This window comes from Psammomys obesus, unplaced genomic scaffold (genome assembly GCF_907164565.1).
Source record: "Psammomys obesus unplaced genomic scaffold, mPsaObe1.curated_primary_1811, whole genome shotgun sequence".
Taxonomy (NCBI): domain Eukaryota; kingdom Metazoa; phylum Chordata; class Mammalia; order Rodentia; family Muridae; genus Psammomys; species Psammomys obesus.
The window spans coordinates 62217845-62238621 of NW_026585504.1; the positions used below are offsets into that span (position 1 = coordinate 62217845).

General features: G+C 38.0%; 1 protein-coding gene across 1 annotated transcript in view; it reads right to left on the reverse strand.

The window, feature by feature from the left end:
• The window catches only part of Dpp10 (dipeptidyl peptidase like 10), a 706326-nt gene that overhangs the window by 96977 nt on the left and 588572 nt on the right, over positions 1–20777 (reverse strand). Inside the window, exons 8-9 of the mRNA XM_055601904.1 lie at positions 15183–15303; positions 2626–2780 (exon numbers count right to left, since the gene is read on the reverse strand). Of these exons, the coding sequence (XP_055457879.1) occupies positions 2626–2780; positions 15183–15303 (276 nt within the window). The remainder of the gene's footprint in view (positions 1–2625; positions 2781–15182; positions 15304–20777) is intronic.

Here is a 20777-nt window from a genome sequence, read left to right on the forward strand (position 1 = left end):
TTTTTTATAGAATATCTGAGAGCGGTGTTTAGAAAAAAAGGACTGATAAGTGAGCCCCAACTCATCGAAGCCCTGTTGTGTTACCACAGCAAAATGGGCCTAATGAGAGTGATGGCTTTGTTTTTTCTGGATAGTGTACACAGATGATACAATGAACAAGTTCAAGGTTAACAAAGATATTTGCACATGAGAAAAACAAAGCACATTTCGCCAACCAGTGCCTTAAAACCAGCTTCTTGGGGGCTAGGGAGATGTGGTGGTGGTGGGTAAAGGGGCTTCTTACATCCCATGGTGTCCTGGGTTTGATTTCTGGTACCTATATTTTGGAAAGTGAGAACAGATTCCTCCTATAAGGTGTCTGTCCTCTGACCTTCCCAAGTGTGCTGTGACAACCACTCCCTACCACAGAAAGTAAAAACAGTTTCTTGACTTCTCTAATTAAGAGCTAAAATGTACACAGAAGATTTTTAGAAGATCTCTTTGCAAGGACAATGCATAAAGCATCTTACCATAATCTCCTTATATTGAGGAAACAGGTACTTAAAATAGTGCTTGACTTCACAAAACTAAGTCAATCAACAGCACAGCATGGATTTGGGCAGGACCTCCAGCTGTTGTCAGTTGATGGCTATTAGGAAAGTAGAGTCTTTTGTCTTCAGTACTGGGGTTATGGCAGGCTCCCCAATCTCCAGTGGGTAACCTCTCACCCAGGAAACTATGGGCAGCACAACTTAAACTCAGTGGGCTATAAAAATGAAGAGGATATAAAGTTGTCTGGGGAAATTGTTAGAATGTGGTTTTTCAGAACATGTAGTCAGGTGGTAGGTGTTAGAAATGATCAAAATGTATTGCATACATGTATGAAATTCTCAAATATTAAATAAGTATTATTGTAATTTCTTTTTTAAAAAGGAATCTGAGGGGCCTAATATGGTTAAGTCAGAAAAATATCTACAGTGCAAGCGTTGGGATCTATGTTGGAATCCCACATTAAAAGAAAACTTTCTCATAGCCATGGCTATCTAGAGATATCTGAGAATGCTGAAAGAGCAGCATTCCTGGAGGCTGTTTGCCAGCCAGTGCAGCTAACTTGGTAGGCTCCAGATTCACTGAAGTACTCTGTCTCAAAAAATAAGGTTCATAGCAATTGAAGGCTTATGACATCTTACCTCTGAGCTCTACACACTTCATGCATGTAACATACAAACATGCACAGGTGCACACACCATCACCACTACCAATACACCACAATCACCATGACCACCAGCAGCAACATCACCACCTCCACCACCACCACCACCACCACCAAGTGAAACTTGAGGTACTAAGGAGGGAATGCCACAGAAATCCAAGTGCTTTCAAATGTATTTATGTCCTTATCCTGGAGGCCTCATTCAACACTTGAAAACAACTTTGCTGTCTAGGAAATACTTTCATGCTCTTCTTGCTCTATAACACTTAAAAAAAAAAAAACCTATCTTATCTATCTGGATAGGACTCAACTGCAGCATTCTATAAACTCCATAACATGTTCTGCCAAATAATGCTGCTATTAATATACTTACTAGTCAATTCTTTGTGCTCATTCTGTTCACTGGGGCCCTTTATGATTCTTCTATTCTTGGCTGAAGATACTTTTATTCTCAATAATTTTTATACAAGGATTAAAATACTTATTAACTTATAGTATATTAACTGCCCAAAGAAGTCATCCGAAAGAAACTAAAAATTCTTTGAAACTAAGAACTGCTAACTTATTTAGCTATGAAATTTCTTCATCTTATAACATCTATTCACAATTCCAGTGATGTAATTTACAGATGCCTTTGTCCTAACCTCATGTCTGTCTTATATCTCTTCCCATTCTCTTTTCAACTCAGTAGATGAGAAGAAAATTAGAAAAAAAAGTCAAGAATGGGCATCAAAGGGAAGAAGTACAGAAATATCTCATGCCTTTTATCACCTGTAAAAAATATTTTTCTCTCTCTCATTCCCTTTCCCTCTCCCCATCTCTCTCTCTCTCTCTCTCTCTCTCTCTCTCTCTCTCTCTCTTTCTCTGTGTGTATGTGTATGTTTGTGCATGTGTCTGTGTGCAGATATATGCAGGTATATAAGCATGTGTGTACATTTGTTTGGAGGTGAGAGGAAATACTGCTATTCCTCTGATGTTATTCACTTTGGTTTCCTTTGTTTCAGTTTTGTTTTGTTTTTGTTTTTCTTCTGAGATGGTGTTTCTTTCATTGGCCTGGCACTCACCAAGGCATTTAGTCTATCTGGCCAGTGAGCTCCAGCATTCCCCCTATACCTGTCTTCCCAGCCCTGGGATTGTAAGTAAGTAAGTAAGCACTGCCAAGTACGGCTTTTTGACATGAGTTCTAAGAGATCATATTCAAGTCTTTCTGCCAATCTAGCAATTGGTTTGTTGTCTGAGCAATAGCTCCAGCCCCACTTGTGCCTTTTTTACTGATACTATCTCTTGAGTTCTACTGACAAATTTAGAATTGATGGCTTTGTCTGCCCATAGGAAACTCTCCTTTCAGAGGCACTTTTTCTTGAATCAAGCATGTTGTCCATCAAGCTACTGATGCAAAGAGAAGGAACAAATAGCTCTCTCGCATTGCTTACCTTGGGATATGGGTACTGCCTTGCTTTGGGGTACAGTGCTCCAGTAAACCGGGGTATAACCATATTAGGCACCAAGGAGTCATTTATCATCAGGAAGGCAAGTCTCTCTCCATCGGGTGACCACCAGTGGGCGATGTGAGAATGCAGAAGTTCCTCTAGAATAAATGAGTGTTATTTGAGATCGACTGTAGAGATGTGGGCTCAGTGACCCACAAACATCTGTCCTTGAAATCCTCATTGTGCATTAATATTATGTAGACAGCATGCTAGCTTTTATCCATTTCTCCAAGAAATTATGAATTGCTTTTTGAATTCCAGGAAAAGCAGAACAAAAGGAAGAATAGAATGAAGCATCAGCATTGAGGATTGAGGTAGTATGGATTCAACACATGAAAGTATCATTTGGAAAAAAAAAAGAATTGAGAGAATGAATGAAGAGTGAGATACAGCCAAAGCCCTGAGCACTCATGATGTCATTCATGCATATTTCCATGCAACTTTTTCCCCATTCTTTCATCAGACAAGTTAGGGGCTAACTCTATAGTTGTTACACTCTTTTTAGCTCCAAGGAAATAGAATGAAAGGAGGAGGTCCTCCCCTATCAGTGGTCTTGGAAAGGGGCAGGGAGGAGATGAGGGAGGGAGGCAAGGGGGGTGGGATTGGGAGGGAATGAGGGAGCGGGATACAGCTGGGACACAAAGTTAATAAACTGTAACTAATATAAAAATAATAAATAATAAATTCATACTAACTGCAAAAAAGAAAGACTTTTAAAATATATAATCTGAGATCTACTATATAATTCTGAGTCAGGAATTTAATTTGCAGGAACCACATTAAAGGTCTCCATATTATGCCCTCTGGCTCCTGCACTGAGGTCATTACAGTATTTACAATGACAACTAGAAAGAAGTGAGTAAAATCGGGTTATTTATTTTCGCAGCTTCATCCTGCAATGTCACCTCAGGCCATCTGTGAACTTTAAATGATGTTTCAACTACTGTCCATGAGTCTATACTACATGACTCTATGTCTGGAAAAAGCTCATTACTATGCTCATAATGAAAATGAGGGTTTGGCTGCTTTTAGGTTAGATTATAGCAGGTTCTTCTGTAGCTTCCCATGTCTTTACCTCAGTAAACTGTCTCTTTGTTTATGAAATATCTTCAACTCATTTTACCAAATAAGTCAAGTCTTTCCTCTAGGTACCCAGAAACAATGATTAATACTAGAAAAGAGATTCAGTAAATACACCTTCCGATTCAGATTCTTTGAGAATACTTGGTAGTTTGCTTGTGTGTGTGTGTTGTAATAATTGTTTTTCCCCAGGAAGGAAATAAAATATAGTGATCCATAGAAAGAAATGTAGTTGTGAATCAACTGTCATAAGTAGTGACCTGGAGCACCATGTAGGTAGAGGCAAAAGGTATAGAAAAACAAATACTTGGGTCACCTGATTATGACAAAAATAATATTGATAATATAGTTTGTAAACTATGGTTGACAAGGTTCTTCTAAATCCCTAGAGAAATGTCATAGGAAAAAAAAAAGAGAGGCTCAGGATGTGAACATACAATCAGAATAAAAGGTCCCATAGAATCAGTGGAATAGTCCTTTTCTTTTGTAGTGGGGAAAAAAGAGCCAAGAACCATGAAAGCCCCGTAATGGTTGAATATTAACCAATTACTATGACAATGCAACCCAAACTTTCCATGATGAACTGATCCACTTAATGTACACAGCATCGATGCAATATAAAATGGAAGTCTATATTTTATGTGAGGAGCTCAGCCTGAGGCCAACATGGGCTCTCTACACTACTGCAATCTCTGATCTGCCCCACTCCTTCCTTTCATATCTGTGGCCCAAGTCGTGTTTCTAAACATGTTAGGAATGGATGCAGGTTTGAAGTATAGGCAGGTCCCTGAGCATGGTGCACAAGAGGAAGCTGGGACTAGATCAAAGCTACACTATATTCCACTCAGGAAGGGAACTGAATTATATTAATTAGCAGATACTTCAACATGGAAGAATTTTGAACAAAGTATGTCCATGTGTTTGGAACAAGCTTTGGCATGTATACAGTAAGTAGGAAATTTCTACTTCATCAGACATATGAAAAGAATAAGACTTGAAATTTAGAGGAGGAGAAATTTAGGAAGCCATATCAGAAAAACCAAATGTATGCAAATATATTTATGTGGATGATAATGTCATGTAATTTCAATAGACCACACCCTTAATCAAAGTCTTTATCAATAATCACATAGGCAATGTAGCCTCTAGTGCATTAGATAGCCCTCAGCTCCCACCTTGCATGTTAAGATACTGACTGGCACCCGGTTGACTAGCCAGCTATTTGGTAGCAGAATGATTGCGGAGAAGCCCTTCCATTCAATGGAGCCGCTTCTGTGTCTAGGAGAAGACTGCACTTGTGGTCTACAGGCATGTGGACACAGCTATATAAACATCTCACCAAACATCTGTCTCTCTTCATAATGACCTCTGCTGTAGAGGCTCTAAACAGGTGAGCATGTACAACAGGAGGAGGGCCACATGGTCACTCACTGTCAGAATCTAGTGTTCTGAAATGGTGAGTGCATGGGCTCATTTGTGCTGCAGAAATATTGCAGTTTTTTTTTTTTTTCTATTTAACAGCACCAGACAAGTAAACGAGGGGTGAAAATGGTAACGTCCTGTCACTGTGACACCACTAACCCAGGGGATAGTATGTTTCCTAATTATGAGGATGGTTAGCTTAGAAGTTTTACTGCCTGAAGGAATAATGACTCCAACTGGAACATATTAACAAGTCCATTCCACTGAATTAGAAACTGAAATTTCTCTTGTAATCACTTTGAGCTCATTTTAATGGAAAAACAAAATAGAAGGAAAACAAAAAAACTAACAAAAATATAGTCACTTTACTTGATTTGATAATATAGTTTATCTTCCCAAAATTAAGTATATTTTTAGTATAAAAATAAACATCAGGCGTTTAGCAAATATATCTTTGTTCCATGATGTTGATACTTGAAAACCAACCAACCAAACAAAAAACTTGACAGCTCAGTAAATTAAGTACTTCTGATGCAACTTTGAGGACTTGAGTATAGATCCTCAGAAAGCAAGTAAAAAGCCAGAAATGTTTGCCATGACATCAGTAATTCTAGATCTTGTATAGGGAGATGAGAGGAGGAGAGAAGAAAATCCCTGCGTTTTTTGGGTTGTATGCAGAGGTAGTGAAGAGTAGATATCTTGTCTCAACTGTGGTAGATGGAAAGAAAGGATTCACATAATTTCCTCAACAGTCATTCTAAAAAAGGTACCATTTCTTTAATTGCAACTAACAGGGCATTTATTTAAGGATCATGGCTCCCCAAGCTAAGTGTATTATATTATTTACAAGCAAATTTTTAAGCAAATCACAGTGTGTTTTAATTCAGTGTAGTTTTGGCTCTTTAAAAAATATTTCTATGATTTAGAGAATTTCACTGTAGAGCAGATGGAGTTTGTACCACATATAGGCTTTTTTTTTTTAAAAAAAAAATCACTACAATTAAGAAAACACAGCCACAAACATAAAGTGTTCCCAAAATCTAGCTAATTACAGTCATTACATTCAGAATAACAGGCTTAAAGCAACTTGTTTTTTTATCCACCTGTAATTAATTTAGACAGACACAATTATTTCCTGGACACCACTGTTGTGTTTTGTTTTTCATATCACTGTCAATATTCTTGTGGGAATTGTCGATCTTTACACCCTTCCCACTTCCTTCTTTCCAAATTATCTTTTGCAGTATTACTTGGCTTGAAGGTCTCCAGTGGTGTACCGGTGGATCTACAAGCTGCTTCAGAATCCACAGAGAACCCACATTGTTCATGAACCCATCTCTCTCTATCTTCCACGCCTCTATCCACGTAGGTTTACTTTGTCTTATTTTCTATTTCTATTTTCACTGGCAGTCAGCAAATGTTCAGTGTTTGATAAACTGATGAGAAATACATTTCCAAGAGAATGGTAATATGTAGCAAAAAAACATAGGTATGTTATATTGTTCTCATTTAATGAAATAGACATAACAGTGTGTGAAAAGGATATTATTCATACCTTATTTTTTCTTTCTTTCTTTTTGCTGTTCTTTCAGATGAAAGCAAGGACCATTGTTTCATCTATGGAACACCTTAAACCCCTCCAAGCCATCATACTGAGCTCTACTTGCAAATCTATTTAATAAGCTGACCTAACTTTTGTTCATACTTCTGACTACCATGACTAGAAGGATTTTTTTTAAGTAACAGCTGTTCATGGTTTGTCAGTTTACTTCATTGTAACAATTTCCAATACAGACGACATTGTTCACCATTGTAGTATTATGGGCACTTGTGACAGATAAATGCATTTAATGGCTGTGGGTTGAATTTCAAAGAATGATCCCTTGAACACATGATAAATAATTTACACATCATTAATTTCCTTATTCCATATAACTAAATATTTTCCTTACTTTAAAATGTGTGTGTGTGTGTGTGTGTGTGTGTGTGTCATGAGTGGAGGTACTCACATAGACCAGAAAAGGACATGGGAACCTCTGGAGCTGGGATTACAGGCAATTGGAAGCTACATGATACAAACTCAGGTTCTCTGGAGGAACAGCAAGCACTCTTTATCACTGAAACATGTTTTCAGATTCCTGTCTCCCCAAAATATTATAAAGTACCAGAAATTTTTCTCTAATACATTAAATACATATAATTCTCATTTTTATGGTTGCAGATATTACACAGTGCTATATATTACTTCCTTTTTCTCATAATACCCCATTCTCTCTTATTCCCCTTCCCCCATTTCAAGCTGTGAACTTGGCAACTGTTTATATTCTTCTTATTTTTTTCAATGTAAAAGTTCTTTAAAACAAACTTTGACATAGTATATTTAGTTATAGTCCCATGTTAAATCCAGAGATGCATATGAGAAACATTAGATTTACTTCCAACAATACAAAAGTTTAAATTGTCTTATATTTTTTAATTTTTTTGCATATTTCTTGAATTATACCAACTTTTAGAACTCTGTCTTTGTGTTTTCCTTATGAGGTGAAAGATTCTGAAACCGGAAGCAAACAGACTAAAAATGACTCTTTGAAAGCTATGTAAGGACTTCATAACTTCTGGGTGACTCAGCTCACAGGTTGGCCAGTAGTAAAAAGATTATGTCCCATACTTAAAATTTGTCATAAAAACACATTGCTTTTCTTTTGAGACATGGTGTTACTATGTAGCTCGTGTGGGCTGAAACTCACTTTATAGCAGAGATTGATTTATGTTCAACTCTCCTGTTTCAGCCTTCCAAGTACACCATGCCATCTGGCTTAAAACATTGCATTGTCTTTAATGTGAGTCATTTTATTTCCACCCCCACAGTTGGTACACTGTAGGGAAAATGAGGTCGGAGTGTAGGAGCTGCGGGTGCTTTGGGGGAACCAAGGAACAACAGGAAGCCCAGCTTGTAGAAACCAGTGATTGCCTTGACTCCACTGATCAGCCCCTGAAATGGCCATTGTGATAGGATCCCTGTTGGAAATGGAGTGAGAACTGTCCAACCCATGGACAGCAGCCTTCAGAGCCTTTGGCTATGGCACGGGAGGGGGCAGGACAGAGTTTAACTTGAGCGGCAGATTCAGTTTAACCAGACGGGAGATTGCGGATTCCCTTCTGCAAATCTACAGTGCCAGCAAAAAGGACTCTATGATCTGTTTGCTTGCGGCCTCCTGGATTCCACCACACTACCTGTGCTCAACTCAGAATTATGTATTCACCTGCTTATTTATTATTTATATTGTTTATAATATATTCACATTATATGAATATATTTATAGTTTGTTTTATTATTATTTATATTCAATATCATCTTACTTGTTGCTACACTGATTTACAATTTGTTATTTTGTTTGTAGTTCATTTGCAGGTGTTGATATATACATTTATACCTATATTATTTATCTGTATTTTGCGTATTAATTATCATAATGTTTGGTTTTATTATAACATTTTCATAAATGTTTGATGTATCCCTAAATTGCCTTGAAATCACTTTGTTGCCAAGGATGACCTTGAACACCTGATCTTTCTTTCTCTACCTCCAGGATGCTGCAAGTATAGACAATGACCATCATGTCCTATATACCTGTTGCTGGGAATTGAGCCAAAGGTTTTGTGCATGGTAGGCAACCATTCAAGAGCGTTTCATCACCAATGGGAGAGTTTTGTCATCACACTAAGAAAAAGACTTGGGGCTGGTGAGATGTCCCGCTGGTGAAAGTACTTACCACCAAGCCTGAGGACCTAAGTTCAGTCTCCAGAACATATATAGTAGGAGAAAAACAACTCATACAAATTGTTGTCTTACACACACACAGACACACACATGCACACACTTACTAAATAAGTAAATAGATAAATACAAAAATTTTTCTTAATATTTCTTCTTGAATTTCAGTCAAATAGAATGCTACAATCTCCATGCACTTTTTCAAAGAGAGCTAACATCTCAGTCCTCTCTGTCTGTGTTAAAGGCAGAGAAATCTGTACAAGTGCCACTGAGGATTTACCTTGTTGGCTTAAAAATATCGGAATGTGTCACCCATCGTAGCCTGCCAACAGGCTGTGAAATGTCTACACTAACACTAACTCTTCTCCTCCGTGAGATTGCTGTTCTTTCTCCCAGCTCTCTCACTGTGTCAGCAGCCACTATTCATTGGTGACCCAAACCAAACAACAGAATCTTTCTTCGCCTTTCCTCATGCACCCCCATCAGCTTAGCCACTAAGACCTAACTGTGCTACTGCCTCATCGATTTTAGAATCTTCCTTCCCACTAATTGCTTTAGCCTGCATTTATGACTCATTATCTCCTGACTGAACACAGAAAATGTCTTATAAAATAGCTGTTCACAAACTTTTACAACTCAATCCATGCTCTACACCATCACCAAAATGACCAGTCTCTGTGAAGACCTAATCTTATCACTCCCCACTTGATCAACTTCTCTCAATTTCCCACACACAAGTAACAAAATATTCAAAGTCCTAGCTCACTGTCACATTTCACTACCAATTTTGTTCCTTACTGCCTTCCTCCTGTTTTATTTTTTTATACCATTGCTGTTAAGATTGCATGAACTCCCCAGGCACAAACACCTATCAAGCCTTTTGTATCTTTGCAAGCTGTTTTCTCAGGTTAGACTTTCCTTCTCATGTTCATTTGTGTGTGTGTGTGTGTGTGTGTGTGTGTGTGCATGCACACGCCAGCATAAGCCCACATGCATTCATTAGCATGCATCCCTATAAGTAAACAATTGTGGAATTCAGGTGTCCATCCTTATCTTCTACCTTGTTTGACACAAGGCTTTACTTGTCATACCTGAGTACCACAAACTGACTCATCAAATTCCAGAGATTCTTTTGCCTCTGCCTCACTTCTGTTAGGAGCACTAAAACTACAGAACTTAAAGCTACCACATCTATCTTTTCATGAGTTGTGGGCTTCTAAATCAGGTCCTCTTTCTTCTGTGGCAAGCATCTTATCCACTGAGCTCTGAGCTCTGAGGTTCCTCAATCTTTCAATATCTAATTAGAGGCCTTCTTTCTTGGAAAAATGCTTTGTACATGCTGGGATGGGCTAAGACTCACAACTTTCTTCTTTAAAAACCAAGATTTAAGGGCTCAATACAGCATCTTCATCTTTCAGAGTCTGTGGTATTGAGGATGTTTTGGACACAGGAGTCCTATCAGGGTCTTTCTGCTTTTTCCAGGCAAAGGTATACCTTCGTTCCTGCCTTCTGGCATACTTGAAGTAGCGAGGCTTGTTCTTTATCTGTTTTCCCAGTCTGTGAAGTCTTAAGTATCTCTAGTAACTTAACCTTGAAATAGAAAACTTGGGTTCAGCTTCTACCACTCTCAGAAAACAGTGAGTGTTTCTCTGTTGTTTTCTTTTACTCTTTCATGCTGTAAATATTGCTGGTACTCACTACTGTTCAACAGCTCTCACTACTCAAGATAGTGTTGCCTGTAAAATAGTTTTCCATGATGCTCATATGAACATGGAAACAAATATATATATATATATATATACATACATGCACACCCATATATAATGTATGTGTGCATGTATATGTATGTATTTATGTGTGTGTGTGCACATGTACTGTCAAATATCAAGACTTCAACTAACTGACATAAGCACCTAAACCTGAAAGACTATATCTCAGTAAAACAGCTCAAGCTTTCAAGATACTTTAATGAAGGCCTTCTCAAGGTGACATGGTCATTTGCACATGAGAGTGGCACTGGACTCCCAGAAAACAGGTGGTTAACAGTAATGGCCATTGAGAAAGAAGGTGCATGAACATAAAGGGTGGTTGCTTGAACGATTTTCTTTTATTATAGAACTGAAAGCATAAAGCAGTGCCACACTGTGGGAATACAAATTATCCTGTGAGAGCTTGGTGCTATGTAGAAGCACCTGCTTCACCAGAGCTTCGGTCTACTCTTATCTAACTCTAGAATGTTGTTTTCTCAGAAGAGCACTGAGACAGGAACTGCAGCACTAGTGTCTGGACTGGTGATATGGCTCAGTAGGTGAAGCTTCTTGCCACCAACGATGACGGCCTGTGTTCCATCCCTGAACTCCATAAGGTAGAAAGACAGAACTGCATCTGACAAGTGCCTCTAACTTCCACATATATGGTATACCATGTACACACACACACACACACACACACACACACTGGATAGTAGTGTCAGAGACCACAGTGGTAATTCAATATTTATATATACTGAGATTTTTTTCTTTAAAATAACTTTTTCTCTATTTACTTATTTATTTACTCAGTTTACATCCTGCTCACAGCCCCCCGCCATCATTCTCCCCTCAAACAACCTTCCCCTTCTTCATCCCTTTCCTTCTCCTCATAGAAGGGGAGGCTCCTCATGATCTCATAACTATTTTGCCTTTTACTTTTAAGCTAAAGAAAATGTACCATTTCTGCAAATTCCAAAATCCTGAAAATGTTACAAATATTACTGTATAGAATATATTTATTACTAGTCTTTTATATAGATGTGAGAATATAAACTGTTTGTAAATTATGTATAATTAGAACATTTAGTATCTTTAGCAACACTGTCAACTTTGGAAAACAGTGTTTGTGGTCTCATGTTGAGGCAGCCATGTTCAAGAGTTAGCAGCAAAATTGGTCTAGAAATGTTAAGAATCTCCCATTTGTACAGAGCTAACATAAGGTATTAACTATGTAAGGTATTACCTACAAGGGTTTGATTACAGAAAATAATAAAGAATTCTCTAAGTGAAAAAATGATCAAATACAGACAAGAGCATCTGTACTTGCAAACATGAGGCATGAAATTGATTTTCTCAATTGTTCTTAGTTTATATTTTCAAGCAAGTATACTGATTCACTTTAAATATTGACATAGTTTGCCACGCTAGGTTGAACAGTTGTAAGCCTGGGTGTTAAAGACAGGCCTTATCTTTCAGTCTTAGAATACAGCCAGCCAAAGATTATGATCAAAACTGGACAGAGGCTTTCTTCACCTAATATATTACACTCTCAGCCATTATTAAAATTTGATTTAACAGTATAAAAAATCATAAATTAGACTCTATTTTTATCTCTATGTAATAATTATTAAAACATGATAGGAAGTCTCTGATGAGAAGGAACAAAATCAAATTTAGTTTTACTATTTTTAAATTTTTACTCATTTAATTTTTTTTATTCCTCTGACAAGTGAGAGGCTTTTTTGTTTGTTTATTTGTTTTTTTATTTAACTTTTATTAATTACACTTTATTCATTTTGTATCCCCCCATAAGCCCCTCCCTCCTCCACTCCCGGTCCCACCCTTCCCCCCTTTCTGCATGCATGCCCCTCCCCATGTCCACTGATTCTGGAGGTCCTCCTCTCCTTCTTTCTGATCTTAGTCTATCAGTTCTCATCAGAAGTGGATGCATTGTCAGGGTTCTAGGTTATCTCCATGAATAGTCCTTGGTTGGAGTATGAGTCTCTGGGAAGTTCCCTGTGTTCAAATTTTCTTGTTCTGTTGCTCTCCTTGTGGAGTTCCTGTACTCTCCAGCTCTTACTATTTCCCACTTCTTACATAAAATTTCATTCACTCTGCCCATCATTTGGCCATGAGGCTCAGCATCTGCTTTCACAGTCTGCATGGCAGAGGCTTTCAGAGGCCCTCTGTGGCAGGTTCCGAGGTTGTTTCCTGTTTTCTTCTTCTGGCTTTCAGAAGCCCTCTGTGGCAGGTTCCTAGGTTGTTTCCTCTTTTCTTTTTCTTCTGATGTCCATCCTCTTTCCCTTTCAGGATGGGGATTGAACATTTTAGTTAGGGTCCTCTCTTTTGCTTAGTATGTTTAGATGTACAGATTTTAGTGGGTTTATTCTATGTTGTATGTTTATATGAGTGAGTATATACCGTGTGTGTCTTTTTGCTTCTGGGACAACTCACTCAGGATGATCCTTTCCAGGTCCCACCATTTACCTGCAAATTTCATGATTTCCTTATTTTTCATTGCTGAGTAATATTCCATTGTATAGATGTACCACAGTTTCTGCATCCATTCTTCAGTTGAGGGGCATCTGGGCTGTTTCCAGCTTCTGGCTATTACAAATAAAGCTGCTACAAACATGGTTGAGCAAATGTCCTTTTTGTGTACTTGAGCCTCATTTGGGTATATGCCTAGGAGTGGTATGGCTGGATCTTGAGGAAGCGTTATTCCTAGTTGTCTGAGAAAGCACCAGATTGATTTCCAGAGTGGATGTAACAGTTTACATTCCCACCAGCAATGGAGGAGGGTTCCCCTTTTTCCACAACCTCTCCAGCATGTGTTGTCACTTGAGTTTTTCATCTTGGCCATTCTGATGGGTGTAAGGTGAAATCTCAGGGTTGTTTTGATTTGCATTTCCCTAATGGCTAATGAGGTTGAGCATTTCTTTAAGTGCTTCTCTGCCATTCGATATTCCTCTACAGAGAATTTTTTGTTTAGCTGTGTTCCCCATTTTTTAAGTGGATTACTTGGTTTGCTGCTTTTCAGCTTGTTTAGTTCTTTATATATACTGGATATGATTCCTCTGTCAGATAAAGGGTTGGTGATGATTCTTTCCCAATCTGTAGGCAGTCATTTTGTTTTGATGACGGTGTCCTTTGCTTTACAGAAGATTTTCAATTTCATGAGGTCCCATTTATTGATTGTTGCTCTTAGAGCCTGTGCTGTTGGCGTTCTGTTCAGGAAGTTTTCTCTTGTACCAATGAGTTCTAGGGTATTCCCCACTTTTTTTTCTAGCCGATTTAATGTGTCTGGTTTTATGTTGAGGTCTTTCATCCACTTGGACTTCAGTTTTGTGCAGGGTGATAAGTATGGATCTATTTTCATTTTTCTAAATGTAGACATCCAGTTGGACCAGCACCATTTGTTGAAGATGCTACCTTTTTTCCATTGTATGGTTTTGGCATCTTTGTCAAAAATCAGGTGGCCATAAGTGTGTGGGTTTATTTCTGGGTCTTCTGTTCAGTTCCATTGATTCACCATTTTGTTTCTATGCCAGTACCATGCAGTTTTTATGTATATAGTGTGTGCTTTTATGAGTTTATGTATACCACATATATACAGCAACCTACAGAGTTTAGAAAAAGGGATTAAAATCTCCTATAATTTGAGTTAAAGGCAGCTGTGAGTCACCATGTGGGCCAGAACCTGAATATGGCTCCCTTGAAACAGTATTAATTGCCCTTAGGTGATAAATCATCTCCTCAGCTCCTTATTGTTTATTTTAAATAATGCACAGCAAGGCATTGGCGGTGCATGTCTTTGATCCCAGCACTCAGAAAGCGAGGCAGATGAGGTAGAAGCCAGCCTATTATACAGTGTGAGTTGCAGGACAGCCAGGGCTACACAATGAAACCTTGTCTCAATTAATTAATTAAAAAATAATGTGTGTGTAAGTGCAGATACCCATAACATTGAAGCCACTGGGGCTAGAGCTACAGACAGTTGTGAATCACCTAATACCAGTGCTAGGAAGTGAACGCAGCTTCTTTGAAACAGCAGGACATTTTACATAGCCACCAAGTTTTTACTCCACTGTCCATCATGGAATTTTTAACAACTAGGTGTTTGTGTCTTCTCTCCACAGAGAAGAAAAAATATCGGCATCTAATTCCATCTACTTTTATTGGTTAAGTGTTATCAGCACTGAAACTGGACTAGTCTGAGCACACGTAAATGCATCCATTGGTACCCACACTTATCCACTCACCATAAAACATATGTGTTGTATATATGAAGATAGGGACCACATACAGGCAGCATGTAAGCCCATGCAATAAGACAGCATGACAGTCTTAAAAAGAAATGGGGACAAGAACTGGGGAGGCCATGCAAGGTCTAAAATGATCAGATTTTTTTTGGAGATTTTATGTATAGAAATATTATTTTATCTTTTGGAAATTAGAATTTTCCAACTCACCTTCATATAACCAGTCAGCAATCCCATTAAAAACAATTCCTTCTTTTCCTGAAGATGTCAGTCGCAAAGAACTGCTCTTGATATCAGGTTGATAGTAGATATTGTTTTCAAAAATATAAATCTGAATTAGGAAACATAGGAAGAAAACGAAAGTCCAAACATGTTAGTATGCCTTTCTTTAATTATTATATTATGGAATGATCCCTGGATGACTAACAGTTTTATTTTCTACCTGTTTTCAAACTGATATCATTTTATGTTTATATTTATATGGCACTGAAAGATTAATACCTATATATCCTTTCTTACTTTATAGATATTTCAAAATTACATGGCATTTATACTTTCAAATCTATATATTCATCAATGATATTTCATCTACCTAATGATGCTTATCTCATATTACCAAATTATTTTGTCTGTGAAATGATATTTTGCAAACTCAAGAGACACTAGATACTATTTTAGTAACATAAAACTGTCTCTTTGCAAAGCTTCAATGTTAGGTCTTTGCTTCCATAGCAATATGTTTGGTGTACTCCAGCTCATAACTCCATCAGAAGATGCCTGCTCTACTGCAGGCCACACTAATACTAGGATTCCCAGGTAAGACACAGACTGCCTCTCACTAATACCCCTTATACCCTGCCCAGCACTCCATAATAGCAGTCCCTCTCTTGGGCTCTATATCTCATCCCACAACCCTAGAAAGGACTCCCACTCTACTGGAGGCCATGCGAATACTGGAAATCCCTGTCCCAGCTTCCTTCAGCCGCATATTCTGGCCCAGAGCTCTGGCATTAGACTCCAGGTACTTCGAACTCCAGAGGCCACACTGCTATCCCAAACCCCAGGGCCATTCTAGTTCACAGAACTCCAGAACCCCAGAGGCAACACAAACACCCAAAATCCCAGAGGTCACACAGAACACCAAAACCCCAGTTGAGACACACTACTGGACCTGAAGTCTTGTTGGTCACCAGAAACACGGACTATGCAGATGAGTAGAACAGAAAGCAAGGGAAAACATAAAAAGCAAAAACAAAACAAATCAAATAAATCAATCCAACAAAGACAACATCAGATATCAGCCCCTAAAAATATAATGACCCCAAACGCAGATAACTAGAGGGCAGCATAAGAACACAATCAACAACAGCAAGAGCAATATGGCAGCACCAGAACACAGCTATCCTATGACAGTAAGCCCTGGATATTAACACCACTAAAGTACAAGAAAATGTTGTTAAAAATATCCATATGAAGATAATAAAGGCACTTAAAGGGAAATAAACAAATCCCGTAAACAAATCTAGGAACACACAAACAGATGAAGGAAATGATTAAACATGGTAAGACCTAAAAATGGAAATAGAAACATTTAAATAAATCACAAGTTGAGGGAACTACAGATACAAACATCACCAACAGAATACTAGAGATGGAAGAAAGAATTTTATGTGTAGAAGATACAAATTTATGGGGCACAATGAAAGCAATATTAAGAGGATAGTTCTCAGCAATAAGTGCCTTTATAGAGAAATTAATCTCATACTAGAAATTTAAAAACACACCAGAAAGCTCTAGAAAAAAAAAAAAAAAAAGAAGCAAGTATATCCAAGAGGAGTAGGTACCAGAAGAGAACCAAAATCAGGATTGAAATCAATAAAATAGAAACAAAGAGACTATACAAAGAACCAATGAAACAAAGAGTTAGTTCTTTAAGAAAATAAACAAGACTGACAAACCCTTATCCAAACTAAAAGACAGAGAAAGAATGCCCCAAATTAACAAAAACAAAAATGAAATGGGGTTAAAACAATAGATCCGAAGAAAATTCAAAGGATCATTAGATCATACTTCAAAAATCTGTACTCCACAAAACTTTAAAAGATCTCAAAGAAATGGAAAATTTTTTAATAGGTATCACTTACCAAAATTAAATCAAGATCAGATAAACAATTGAAATAGACCAATAAACCCTAAGGAAATAGAAGCAGTCATTAAAAGTCCCCAACAACAACAACAACAAGCCCAGGGACAGATTGTTTTAGAATAAAATTCTCATACTTTGAAAAAGAAACCCTAATACTAATACTCCTCAATGTATTCCATAATAGACAAACTTAAGAAACATTGCCAATTCACTTTATGAGACCATAAATACCTGACTACCAACCCACATAATGATTGAACAAAGAGAATTACAGACCAGTTTCTCTCATGTTAACATACTCAATAAAATTTTCACAAATCAAATACAAGAACACATCCAAAACATCATCCACCATGATCATGTAGGTTTCATTCCAGAGATACAGGGATGGTTCAACATTCAAAAATGTAATTCATCATATAAACAAAAACAGACAAGAAAACCCACATGATCATCTCCTTAGATGCCAGAAAATACCTTTGATAAAATCCAGTATTCCTTCATACCTAACATCATCATCATCATCATCATCATCATCATCATCATCATCATAATAAAATATACAGAGAGCCAATGGCTAACATCAAATTCAATGGAGAGAAACTCAATGCAATTCCACTAAAATCAGGAACAAGACAAGGTTGACCACTTCCACCCCATATTAATTTAATATAGTACTTGAAGTTCTAGCTAGAGAAGTAAGATAACTAAAAGACATCAGGGGGATACAAATTGAAAAGGAAGAAGTTAAATTAAAACTATTTTCATTGTTATGATATGGATCCCCCAAATCTATGAGCGAACTCCTATGACAGATAATAAAAACCTTCATCAAAGTGGCTGGGTAGAAGCTTAACTTAAAAAAAAAATAAAAAAGAAAGAAAGAAAAAAGAAAAAGAGAAAAAAAGCAATAACCCTTCTATATACAAATGATAAATAGGATGAGAAAGAAATTAGTGAAACAACCTGCTTCACAATACTCACAAATGATATAGAATATCTTGGCGTAAGTTCAACCAAGCAAGTAAAAGACCTGTATAATAAGAACTTCATAGTCAAAAATCAACTATCTGTAGCTGTGTGGGTTTATTTCTGAGTCTTCTATTTGATTCCATTGATCCACCATTCTGTTTCTATGCCAGTATCATGCAGATTTTATTACTATTGCTCTCTAGTTCAGCTTGAGATCAAGAATGGAGGTACCTCCAGATAATCTGTTGATGTACAGGATTGTTTTAGCAATCCTGGGTTTTTTGTTTTTCCATATGAAATTGAGAATTATTCTTTCAAGGTTTGTAAAGAATTTTGTTGGTATTTTGACGGTAACTGCATTGAATCTGTAGATTGCTTTTGGCAGTATGGATATTTTCACTATGTTAATCCTATAGATCCAAGAGCATGGGAAATCTTCCTATCTTCTGTTATCTTCTTCGAAGAAATGCCAAGGTAAATAAACCCACACATTTACAGATACTTGATTTTGACAAAAAAAAAAAAAAAAGCTAAAACCATCCATTGGAAAAAAGACAGCATCTTCAAAAAATTTTTGGTGCTTGTCTAAATGGATAAATGGATGTCTACATGCAGAAAAATGCAATTAGATCCATATTTATCACCCCGCATAAAACTAAAGTCCAAGTAGATCAAAGACCACAACATAAAACCGGACACACTAAATATTTCAGGGGAAAATTGGAGAAGAGCCTAAAACTCATTGGCACAGGAGACAGCTTCCTGAACAGAACACAGAACACAAACAGCACAGGCTCTAAGATGAACAATCAATGTTTGGGACCATATGAAACAGAAAAGCTTCTGTAAAACAAAGGACACTGTCATCAGAACAAAATGAGTGCATACAGACTGTGAAAGGATCTTTGCCACCCCTGTATGTGACAGAGGGTTAATATCCAAAATATACAAAGAACTCAAGAAGTTAAACAGCAACAAATCAACTAACCAATTAAAGAGTGGGACACAGAGCTAAACAGAGATTCTCAATAGAGGAATATCGAATGGCAGAGAAATGCTTAGTCAACAGGGAAATGCAAATGAAAAGGACCTTGAGATTTCACCTTATACCCATCAGAATGGCTAAGATCAAAAACTCAAGAAATAATATATGCTGGAGTGGATGCGAAGAAAGGGGGACCCTCCTCCACTGCTAGTGGGAACTTAAACTTATACAACTACTTTGGAAATCAATCTGGTGCTTTCTCAGAAAATTAGGGATAGTGCTACTTCAGGATTCAGCTATACCACGCCTAGGCATATATCCAAAAGATACTCAAGTATGTAACAAGGGAATTAGCTCAACCATGATTGTAGCAGCTTTATTTGTAATAGCCAGAATCTAGAAACAACCCAGATGTCCCTTAACAGAGGAATGGATTAAAAAAATGGTGGTACATTTACACAATTGAATACTACTCAGCAATTAAAAACAAGAAAATCATGAAATTTTTCTGGCAAATAGTAGGACTAGAAAAGATCATCCTGAGTGAGGTATCCCAGAAGCAGAAGAACACACAAGGTATATACTCACTTATAAATGGATATTATAAATATAATATAGGATAAACACATTAAAATCTGTACACTTAAAGAAGCTAATCAAGAAAGAAGACCCTGGGTGAGATGATCAGTCCTCATTTAGAAAGGCAAATAGTATAGACATTGGGATAGGGAAAAAAAAAAACAGGAACAGGACAGGATCCTACCACAGAGGGCCTCTGAAAGACTCTATCCAGCAGGGTATGGAGCAGACACTGAAACTCATGGCCAAACCTTGGTCAGCGTACAGGGAATCTTATGAAAGAAGGGGGAAATAGGTAGACCTGGAGGGGACAGGAGTTCCACAAGGAGGGCAACAGAACCAAAATATCTGGGGCCAGGGATATTTTCTGAGACTGATACTCCAACCAAGGTCTATTCACGGAGCTAATGTAGAACTCCTGCATAGATATAGCCCACAACAGTTCAGTGTCCAAGTGGGTCTCTAGTAAGGGGAACAGGAGCTGTCTCTGACATCAACTCGATGGCAGGCTCTTTTATCACCCTCCCCATGAGGGTGGGTTGGAGCCTTATCAGGGCACAGAGGAAGACAAAGCAGCCAGTCCGGGTGAGACCTGATAGGTTAGGGTCAGAGGGAAGGGGAGGAGGACCTCCCCATCAGTGGACTGGGGAGGGGCATGGAAGGACAAAAGAGAGGGAGGGTAGAATTGGTAGGGGCCTAGGGAGGTGAGTACAGCTGGGATATAAAGTGAATAAATTGTAACAAATTAAAAAATAAATTTAAAAAGTATAAAAAATGGCTACCTTACCAAAAGCAATCTATAATACAATCCCCATCAAAATTTTAACCCAAGCCAGGGGCAAGATGGCGGCGCCGGGAGGACTCTCATTCTGAGGAGCAGCACAGCAGGATTGACACAGTGACCAGCAATCGGAACTCGCGGCCATAAAACACAAGTGATTGTGTTTCACAGGTGAGAGGACACCCCACGGTGGGGGATTCAATCAGCTTTAACTCACCCGGCTAAACCGCGGAAGAGATCCCCTTTCTGCCAGGCGCTTGGTCGCAGCCCAGAGCTACCCGCCAGCGTGATCTGATCACGGTCCCAGACTGAACTGTGGGCCCACAACACCATAGACTGGAT